The sequence below is a fragment of the Sycon ciliatum genome, chromosome 7 (genome assembly GCF_964019385.1).
Source record: "Sycon ciliatum chromosome 7, ocSycCili1.1, whole genome shotgun sequence".
NCBI lineage: Eukaryota > Metazoa > Porifera > Calcarea > Leucosolenida > Sycettidae > Sycon > Sycon ciliatum.
The window spans coordinates 5,785,035-5,797,300 of NC_088649.1; the positions used below are offsets into that span (position 1 = coordinate 5,785,035).

General features: G+C 47.5%; 1 protein-coding gene across 2 annotated transcripts in view; it reads right to left on the reverse strand.

Annotated features, from left to right (window-relative positions):
* LOC135820820 (uncharacterized) overlaps positions 1-12,266 on the reverse strand; it is a 57,634-nt gene that overhangs the window by 3,254 nt on the left and 42,114 nt on the right. For both annotated transcript variants that reach the window (XM_065333862.1, XM_065333861.1), the window contains exons 17-18: positions 7,816-7,953; positions 3,919-3,954 (exon numbers count right to left, since the gene is read on the reverse strand). In XM_065333862.1, the coding sequence (XP_065189934.1) occupies positions 3,919-3,954; positions 7,816-7,953 (174 nt within the window). The remainder of the gene's footprint in view (positions 1-3,918; positions 3,955-7,815; positions 7,954-12,266) is intronic.

Consider the following 12,266-nt stretch of genomic DNA (forward strand, 5'->3'; position numbering starts at 1 on the left):
TCTGTGCTGAGCTGTCACGCCCATTTGATACAACGTGGTTTGGTCAGTGTCTTGTCCCACATGCTTAGCATGTAGGTTGAGCGACACGCGCTTTCCCACGTAGGTGACATGCCTTCTTGGCATGACATATCATGTGAACCAACGCCGGGACCCGGTCAGGTAGGTGCTCGCGTTGTACGTTTCCTGGAAGTGTTTCGCTTCCTGGAAATGTGACCCCAGGCTTTGTGCAAAACCACGTCCCTACGATATTCTATAGGTTTCCAGGATGCCTCGGTGCTTTGCGCAAAGAGCCAAGACTAACAAGAGCTAAGTGCAAATAATGAAAAGCCAAGACGAGCGCAAGAGCCAAAACTGTCACCGCGCCAGGTTAAAAGTGTCACCCAAGCAGAGGGAAGAACACCGCAGAACTTACCCATAAGAAGCCGCTGAGCAATGGCACGTTGGGTGAGCGGGCTCCCCAACGTGACCCTCATTTACGCACATTGTGCTCTGACGTGGTTGAGCGGGCTCCCCACGTCCCAATTTGGTCTTTCTTCTCTCCATGTCTTTCTTTCTCCTTCTTCTTGAATGATCACCGTACGTGCATTCTGCTTTTCTGCTGACTGGCTGCACATATTCCGGTTTTACCTGTTCTCCTATTTCCTGAAATTACCTTGTACCATTGTAAGCAATGATCATGCCATATCTCTGAAATGCCCTATACAAGAAGCTTTCATTCTCTCTTTTACTTCAGTCGAGTCGAGTCGAGACTCGGTCTCAGCTCTCTATCTTGGTGTACTTTGAGCTCGGATTTGAATGACTACTCACAACGTGAAACTAACAGTCTTTGTCTGTTGATCGTGTGGGGTTGAACTTGGACCAAGCCAGCTATATTGATTGCCCCTGGGTTGTGCTGGGCTCGTCGTGAGGCCACACGTCTATTTGGTCGCCGCTCGTAGTGATTTCTGGGTCCCGTCACTGAGCGCATGGATGCAACACTTCACCCTTGGGTCCCATGGAATCCGGTGCTATACTTCATGCCTTCTTTCAAGCTTTTATTTCCAGCTTTGGGAACGAATAATGTCAACATAATATTTTCGCTTGTCACTCAAAACATGAGCTAACGCATCTGTTGACAGTTTCTTGTCATTGTCTATGGTAATGAGCTTGGCTCTGGGCGTTACTGATGGTGAGTTCGACACTCTTAAGATCTTTTCGGACAGTGTCGATCCAACGCATTGAGGGCAGTCCGCGTGTCTTCTTGTAAGAAAGGGGAAGGTGAGCGCACTCCAGATGAAAAAGAGCTGAGCTTTTTTTACATTATTCCTTAACTTAGAACGTTCCAAGGTGGAAGGCTGTTGGTTTGCGCATTCCAGACGTGATGCAGCTAAGCATCAGGTCGTTGAATGTCAGTACTACATCAGTCAGTGTTGTACTAATTGTTGCAAGTTCTGACTACTCAGCCAGTATCCTGCTTATAATTGCTAGTAATTGGGGAAAGGTGTTGGAAAAAACGGATACCGTATTATCACTATTACAAGCGCAGTCTCTTGTAGAAGCACAGTCTCTATTACCAGCACAAGTGCACTCCAAGAGGGCTTCGAAGATATACAAGCGCAGTCTCCAATATAAGCGAAGGACTTATAATAGAGAACTGTATGGATCATGTCCATGCATGTTTGATGTCACACATCACATATACACATGCTCTGGTAAAAGTCTGTGATCCCCTAGATCTAAAATTCAGACTCGCTCAGTGTTCCAGGAAATACAAAACTGCACTGCAGGTACCTCGTGGGAAAAAATTGTGCTACTGATATGATTATTTCAAATGGTAAACGGTACTATTCGGCCAATAAAATGTAAAGAACTGGAGAGGAAGGGTTCTTTACTGATATAATGAGAAAATAATAAGCAATGTACATATACCAGGTGGTTGAAAATTGTTTAGCCCATTCGCTAGTAGAAGCCCAGTCTCTAATGTAAGCCCGGGGTCCAGACTGGTTGAAAAATATAAGCAACGGGGCTTATAAGGGGTCGTCCACAAATATCGATATTTTTTAGAGAAAATATTCGTTCGTTTGGGGGTTGGGGGGGGGGGGGGCTGGTCTCTGCTCATCTCACCTTTGTTAATAGATGTCGATGTCTAGGTGTGGACAGGCACTGTACAAACATGTAGTTGATGAGCTACAAACAGTGAAAGTCCGCCTTGTGAAAATAACCATGGCAAGGTTTTTCCACCGCCGCAATGAAAACCTAGCTGGTGAAGCTGCTGTTGGTCACATTTCATGAGGAGATTGCACTTTATTCAATAATATCGATCCCCTGCATAAACATGTGTATGTTCGTTTTGAGGGGGGGGGGGGCGAGGGAGGAGATCTGGGGAGAAATGAACAAATATCGGTACTTACGGATGGCCCCTAACGGAGATAATACAGTAAGTTGTAAACTTATGGTCCTCTTTTTTTAAGATGCAGGACCCACTACTTATAGTACTTTCATATTCTTCAATTTGCACCTGCTGCAAAGTCACCATATCCAACCATAGAACCAATGTCCCAGTCATAATACTTGCTCCGTTAACAAAAACTTCGTGATGGATTTTGATGGATATGAAAACGCTTGGAACAGGTCAAGAATAGTTTGTATCGACTGCAAATCACTAGACGAAGATAGTTCAGCCCATGCACAGCGTCTTTACAAGAGAAACTGTTGGTGGAATGAGCAGAGAGTTCAGTTTGCGCCGCTTTCGCTCGACTCATTTTTGACCCTGCGTCGCTGTCGTCATCGGCTGCACGCGAGTCGTCATCTCTCTCGAGTCGTTGTTCAGCTCGTTTCAGCCTTTCCTCGGCTTCTTTGATCACACTCCGCTGAACTTTGGTGATGTCGCCGTCGTTCAAGTTGGCTTTCAAGCTGCTTGATAGGCTGCGGTGGCGATTACTCGTTTCCACCAGGGTGTCGTAAAAATATTTTAGGACTCCTGGTTTCATCTCCACTCTCCAGAACTCCGCGAAACGCGGGAGCAAAGGCACAGCCAAACTGATTCCCGTGAATTTTTTTCTCATTTGGCTACTCCTACCAGCCCTGAACGGCAGTGGCTAGCAAGTCCAGTCGACTTTCCTTAGCCACGAAACTCGCGTCGGTCTGCAGACTTCTGAAAGAATGCATGGGCATCAGCATTTGAATCTGGGCTTTGCGCAGGTTGAACAATAACTTGAATTCAGAATTATTTCATTGCGCCGAGCGATTGGAGCAGCTGCTTGGTCACTTGCTCATTGTGTAGGCTCGCTGCTCCGTTCCATTGCTCTCTATCACTCTCAAACTCAGTGCTAGAGTAGTAGAGAGGCCAAGCGCGCAGCGCATTATCCCCTCGGAGAAGTGCTATGTCAGTTTCGCTCGCCATGACTGTCATCACCTATGTTGCCACAGCGCAACCATCCTTTCCGCTCGGCTTGTCGTGAAAGGTCGCTTTCCTTGCACCGTACCTCTTTCATGGCATGCCAGGGAAGTCCGAGAAAGTGATCGCGACTCATTTCATGGCAGTTTATGCACAAACCAGTACCTCAAAAATCCATTACGAAGTTTTTGTTAGCGGAGGAAGTAGCACGTATAGCACACATGAAGAGATCAGCAGAATGATTATGCTTCCTGTGTGCTTACCACAAGAAGAACAACCAAAATCTGCGTGTGTTATCTTCCTCTCGCAGGTTCCCCAAAACATTCTAAGAGAGCATGTCTGAGAAAACCAGAAAAGCTGGGCTCGGCCATCTCTCCGATTTCGCTCGAATTTCGCGCGTAAAAATAAAAATACCCCCCCCCTCCATTAAATTTACCTTACTGATCCAGCATGCACAACACACTGACTGTTACACAGTCAAGGCATTGTCATGGGGTGGCAAACAAAACAGCTAGCAATGCAGGACCCTACATATCACTTACTTTACCACGTCCAGTTCCGCCCAAGAGGACAATCCCCTATTCACAATGTCGTCATGACCCGGTCATTGAGCAAGAAAAGTGGAAAGACAAAAAGTTGAGAAGGTGCAAGCCTAACGACACTACATTACTAGTATAATTATCATTACACAGAGGCTGTGCGCCTTAAAGGGGAAGTTAAGGCAAAAATTAAAATTTCACCAGTTGTAGTCTTCGGGGTGCCGAGTCGAATGGTCTTGGTCCGAGAAAGCTGAGACGCTCCCTTCCTACTTGAATCCCAATCGAACTCGCGCACTTCCACCGAAACTGGGTGACTGCGCCCTACGAGATGGGGATTTGTATGCAAAATGTCACTAAAAGCGCCGTTTCGTTCTTATAAAAGCACGGATGACCGCGATTGGCCCATATGTTGTAGTCTTTTGGACGTTGAGTCGACTGGTTTTGGTCCGAAAAGGCTGCGATGCAGCGTTCCTCCTTTATTCCCAATCGAACATGGTTGAACAAGCGGTCACGTGCTCCTGCGTACACCAGTCAGCTGGTCACCGTGCCTGCAGGGTACAACTTACTAGCCTGTTTGACCTTTTTTGGGTGCAGTCCTGTCACTCGAGTTGAACTCGAGTTGAACCTTGGTGTGAAAGTTGTCGCCTGCTGGCGTGGTGACCAGGTGATTTGGGCACCCAGGAGCACGTGACCGCTTGGTCAACCATGTTCGATTGGGAATAAAGGAGGAACGCTGCATTGCAGCCTTTTCGGACCAAAACCAGTCGACTCAACGTCCAAAAGACTACAACATATGGGCCAATCGCGGTCATCCGTGCTTTTATAAGAACGAAACGGCGCTTTTAGTGACATTTTGCATACAAATCCCCATCTCGTAGGGCGCAGTCACCCAGTTTCGGTGGAAGTACGCGAGTTCGATTGGGATTCAAGTAGGAAGGGAGCGTCTCAGCTTTCTCGGACCAAGACCATTCGACTCAGCACCCCGAAGACTACAACTGGTGAAATTTTAATTTTTGCCTTAACTTCCCCTTTAACCTGCAATTGTGCTCGTAGTATATCATTACTATTACTATTATAATTATAGTAATGATATATATTGCTGTTTGCGTTATGCAGAGCTCACTGACTTGTCAGTTTGAGCACTCTGGCAAGGTACGTTCGGGCCTGATTGGAAATTTTTATTTTCATTGCTATCAGGTTCGGCCTCATTTTCTCTGTGCTGCGCTGATGAGTTCAAAAAGAACGAAACAGCATGCTGTCCGCAGATTGAGTATTTCGCTCCTGCTCTTGTAGCAGTTGAGCACTCTTGCGTGGGGTAGTGCCTTTGCTGTTTGCGTTATGCAGAGCTCACTGACTTGTCAGTTTGAGCACTCTGGCAAGGTACGTTCGGGCCTGATTGGAAATTTTTATTTTCATTGCTATCAGGTTCGGCCTCATTTTCTCTGTGCTGCGCTGATGAGTTCAAAAAGAACGAAACAGCATGCTGTCCGCAGATTGAGTATTATAATTATATAAAACGGCGACATGGAGACAATAATCTTAATAATGCAATGAATAACCTATATAATTAAACGAACTTAGATCACTCGTTGGAGCTGTAAGAAGATAATACGACAATAATTTAAAAAATCATGGATGAAAATTTTTGAAGGATGCTTCACGCAGCTTCATTACACTTGAATAGTTTGCAGGCAACCTGCCTACACTCAACCTGCCTACACTCAACCTGCCTACACTCAACCTGCCTACACTCAACCTGCCTACACTCAACCTGCCTACACTCAACCTGCCTACACTCAACCTGCCTACACTCAACCTGCCTACACTCAACCTGCCTACACTCAACCTGCCTACACTCAACCTGCCTACACTCAACCTGCCTACACTCAAGAGAGCACTGCATTTCCATTACAGGTACCGTTTCAACGTTTCGGTCTTCATGACCATCATCGAGAATGAAGTGGACATGGAAAAAACAGCAGTATAAAAGAAGGAAGCAAAGCACGATACCTAGTGACAGCGCGCGTAGAGAAGTGCAGAGCACGTCGTGGCGGGTGCATTGCTACATGTACATGACAACACAGGCACAAAACGATGAAGGAAAGTAGATATTGCGCTACAGCACTACATACCTCACAGGAGTTGTGAGATTGGAACTGTACTTGTATCACTCCTGTAGCGCAATATCTACTTTCCTCGTCGTTTTGTGCCTGTGTTGTCATGTACATGTAGCAATGCACCCGCCACGACGTGCTCTGCACTTCTCTACGCGCGCTGTCACTAGGTATCGTGCTTTGCTTCCTTCTTTTATACTGCTGTTTTTTTCCATGTCCACTTCATTCCTGATGATGGTCATGAAGACCGAAATGTTGAAACCATACCCGTAATGGATTTGTGTGAAATGCAGTTCTCTCTTGAGTGTAGGCAGGTTGCCTGCAAACTATTCAAATCATGGATGATCTGCCTTTTTAGTGTTTGCGCACTCTTGGCTGCTGCTGTGGCACTTTTGTATTTTCCGTGCTGCTGCGCGGTCCATGGCTGCACTAGCCGTATTAACTGTTGCACCCATATGCACACATACAATCCCTGGCTACGCTTTGGAACTGTTTTCGTTGCCTATGTCCTCATCTCTCTTCGCTTTGTTTTCGCTGCCTGGGCTCTCATTTATCTTTGCTTGCTTGCTTGCTTGTATTGCTGAGGGAACATAATGCTGGTTTGTATTCGTGGGTCCCCATGGCGCATGGGCCGCGCATACTCATTAGGCGGATATATAATGTCGTGGATAGATGCTTCATAACTCGTTTCCATGTGATTTCTTCTATTTTAAATTTATATATACTGACTCAATATCCGAGTTAAATAAAACTACATGTATATGTGCACCCATATCACAACCATAGCAACGAATAAAGTGGAGGTGAGCTTCAGACTCGACGGATGACGGGTGCGAGGCAACAACAGCGGTGTCGTCAGCAAAAAGGCTGCATCTCGAGTTCGGAGCTGCGCATGCTGATGGCAGGTCAATTGTGTAGGCTAGAAATAGCAAGGGGCTGAGGACTGAACCTTGCAGTACTCCCGCCGGAATTGAAAGCCAGGGTGAGGTGGCAGTGGCGATATGAACGCGTTCCCGGCGATCAGTTAGGTAGTGGGTGAGCCACTGGAGAGCCTGGCCTCTCACACCATATTGCTCCAGTTTCTTTAGTAAGCCGGCATGCCACACGCGATCGAAGGCTTTCGAAAGATCGAAAAAGCAAGCATAGACGTGTTGATGGTCGTCACTGTCGAGCGTGATGTCGTGCACAAGTCGTCCGAGTTGGAGTTTGGTACCATCCTTCTGTCTGAAACCAGACTGTTCTGCAGGCAGATATTTGTCGAGATGTTTGTATAGAGCTCTGTGCACCAGTCGTTCCTGAATCTTAGAAGTGACCGATAGAAGGGAGAACCCTGTGTGTGTGTGTGTGTGTCCTTCCAACTTCAAGATGGGACTTGGTGCTAGTTTTATAGCCAATAATGACAGCAGTTCTCATAAATATCAGCTTCGCCGTTTTTCAACACACCAACATTTCACAGATTGGAGTACACCATGCAGTTGAGTATGACTCGGTACTCGAATGAAAACATAGAAATTGCACGAAGGTATGGAAAAGGCTTGTAACAGAATACCGTCGACTTATAATCAGGAAAATGCGGTACAGTCAATTTCGCTAGTAACGACTGCGGATATAACGACAATTCGCGAATAACGACAGAATTTCCATACCCAGAGCAAAGTCCCATCCCACTGTAATACATAACAATTAGACTTCGGGTATAACGACACTTCGCGAATAAGGACACCTTTTTGATGCCCCGCCGCCGAGTGTCATTATGAGCGAAGTTGACTGTACATGGCATTTGTACCTTTCCCGAAGCTTGCACGCCACAGGGTTTTCTGGCTGCGTCTCCATCTGGTACTCTGCAAACATTGTCATCGGAATCAGTTTCAGCCGAAGATGATGAACTTGTCATCCCACCATGGACCGGGATCACGACGGGAACCTGGTGACAGATGATAGTTCACCAGTGCAGATTATAATATGCACACACACACGCATGCACGCACACACACACACACACACACACACACACACACACACACATGTTCACACACACACACACACACACACACACACACACACACACACACACACACACACACACACACACACACACACACACACACACACACACACACACACACACACACACACACACACACACACACACACACACACACACACACACACACACACACACACACACACACACACACACACACACACACACACACACACACACACACACACACACACACACACACACACACACACACACACACACACACACACACACACACACACACACACACACACACACACACACACACACACACACACACACACACACACACACACACACACACACACACACACACACACACACACACACACACACACACACACACACACACACACACACACACACACACACACACACACACACACACACACACACACACACACACACACACACACACACACACACACACACACACACACACACACACACACACACACACACACACACACACACACACACACACACACACACACACACACACACACACACACACACACACACACACACACACACACACACACACACACACACACACACACACACACACACACACACACACACACACACACACACACACACACACACACACACACACACACACACACACACACACACACACACACACACACACACACACACACACACACACACACACACACACACACACACACACACACACACACACACACACACACACACACACACACACACACACACACACACACACACACACACACACACACACACACACACACACACACACACACACACACACACACACACACACACACACACACACACACACACACACACACACACACACACACACACACACACACACACACACACACACACACTCGTACGATGTATAGAAGCTAGCCAGGAGGAACAGGACGACAGGAAAGGCAGTCAGGAATTTCTTGGTGGCGGTGAACTGCTTACCGCCGTCAATCTGTTCCCAATGGGTGAGGTAGCGCTCTTCACCATCTGACGCACCGCCGAACGGACTGCCCTTCACCATGTGCAGGATGAAGAACATAACCTGTAGAAGATATACATGTACACACACACACACACACACACACACACACACACACACACACACACACACACACACACACACACACACACACACACACACACACACACACACACACACACACACACACACACACACACACACACACACACACACACACACACACACACACACACACACACACACACACACACACACACACACACACACACACACACACACACACACACACACACACACACACACACACACACACACACACACACACACACACACACACACACACACACACACACACACACACACACACACACACACACACACACACACACACACACACACACACACACACACACACACACACACACACACACACACACACACACACACACACACACACACACACACACACACACACACACACACACACACACACACACACACACACACACACACACACACACACACACACACACACACACACACACACACACACACACACACACACACACACACACACACACACACACACACACACACACACACACACACACACACACACACACACACACACACACACACACACACACACACACACACACACACACACACACACACACACACACACACACACACACACACACACACACACACACACACACACTCAGTATTGTATAGCATCGTACCTGCAGTTCTGTATAGATAGTTTGTTGGATCTGTCCTGCTGCCTTTCTTATGCAGAGGCGTTATCATAGCATCTCGCCAGTCGCGAGGTATCTGGCCTGCGCAAATTTGTATCCCTGTTCATGGTTTGGCCTGTGAGAAAAAGGCGAGCTCCAGTGGGAGCAAACTGTTGTGTCATGTACTGACATAAGGAAGTGGTTTATTTTACAGACAGATGAGTGTAGATATAGTGAAGAGTCAGGGAGGCCATGCCCAGCAGAGCATGGTATCGTGCGTAGCACGGGGGTAGTGAGAGGTCACGTACCGTCTATACATGGCGACAGGCAGGGGAAGGACTATGCCGTGAATGGGTGAAAGGATAACATGATACAGGATAGGACACAAACAATTTCCTTATAAAAATTATCGCCCTATTCAGAATTTAATAAAAATAATAACCGTTGTTAACAGTCACGTACCATTGCTTCGCTGTTGGCCTTTATAACGGGTTGCATAACCCTCCTTACGTGTGTGCACAATCTTGCTCTCTCTACATACTGCTGTGTATCATAGACGACATGCCAACGCTCTGCGCTTGCGCAGATTTCCTGTGCGCACAACAGAGCTTGCTGTCTTTCCAGTTTCCTTGCCTGTAGTCAGCTTTCAAATTCTGACCCACCCTCCTCATCCCATTTCTTACTCTTACACTCCACTCCACATATTTTGAAACACACGGATGCGGGCACTCCTCCGTAACTGGCCTCTCGGGCACTACTATTAAACTCGCATGGGTCATAAACCGCTCCTGCTCAACGCAGGCCGACCCACCAACTCGCATGGGTCACAAACCGCTCCTGCTCAGTGCAGGCCGACCCACTTGGTCATATACAGCTCCTGCCCGCGGTAGGCCGACCACACGATTCGTTAACGCGCACTCAATTGAGGCCAGCTACTCTGCCCGACATTCCCATTCTTCCAAACTCACTCTTGTGTCTTTTGGTGTGTCGCGTCCTGCACGCGTGTGTGTCTACTCTTTACTCTAGCATGGGGAGTAGAATGTTAAATGTTTGGTTAACGTAGGAGTTAATAATAATTAACATTCTACTCCCCATGCTAGAGTATAGAGTAGACACACACGCGTGCAGGATGCGACACACCAAAAGACACAAGAGTGAGTTTGGAAGAATGGGAATGTCGCGTCCCTGGCTCAGAGTGACCGGACCCCGAAATCACTACGAGCGGCGACTGAATATAGACGTGTGGCCTCACGACAAGCCCAACACAACCCAGGGGCCAACCAATATAGCTGGCTTGGTCCAAGTTCAACCCCACACGATCAACAGACAGAGACTGTTAGTTTTACGTTGTGAGTAGTATCAAATCCGAGCTCAAAGTAAACGAAGACAGAGAGCTGAGACCGAGTCTCGACTGCTAGACTAGACTAGACTAGACTAGAACTGAAGTAAAAGAGAGAATGAGAGCTTCTTTTATAGGGTGCTTCAGAGATATAATGGCGTGATCATGGCGAGGTAATTCCAGAAAATAGCAGAACAAGTCAAACCGGAATGTGCGCAGCCAGTCAGCAGAAATGCAGAATATACGTACGGTGATCATTCGAGAAGAAAGAGAAAGAAAGACATCGAGAGAAGAAAGACCAAATTGGGACGTGGGGAGCCCGCTCACCCACGTCAGAGTACAATGTGAGTATATGAGGGTCACGTTGGGGAGCCCGCTCACCCAACGTGCCATAGTTCAGCGGCTTCTTATGGTAAGTTCTGCTGCATTCTTGGTCTTGCTTGCGTGATACTCTGACCTCTTGCGCGGTGACGGTTTTGGTTCTTGCACACGTCTCCTGCCTTGCACTTAGCTCTTGATATACAATGTCATATTAATCTTGGCTCTTTGCACGAAGGACGGAGGCATCGTGGAAACCTGTAGAACGTCGTAGTGACGTGGTTTTGCACAAAGCCTGGGGTCACATTTCCAGGAAGTGAAGAACTTCCAGGAAACGTACAACGCGAGAACCTACCTGACCAGGTTCCGGCCTTGGATCCCATAACGTGTCATGCCAAGAAGGCATGTCACCTACGTGGGAAAGCGCGTGTCGCTCAACCTACATGCTAAGCACGTGGGACAAGACACTGGCCAAACCATGTTGTACTAAAAGGGCGTGACAGCTCAGCACAGAGCTGCTCACTATGTAGATCCTGCTATCACAGGACTATCAGGCAGCAGTTGTCTTATTCTGGGACGTGACATTTCCCCCGCCGTTGAAGAATCACGTCCCCGTGACTATCCTCGACCGATATGGTAGTCGGTGAGATACCGCGACGTTGCCAGTGTCATCCACCAGGCTCCGCGACGGATACAATAGGTAAGTCAACTGGAGATGCAGGATGCAAGTCCAATCCACCACAGGTTTTGGTGCGAACACCATGTCATCAGCCGAATACAGCATATCACTCGTATC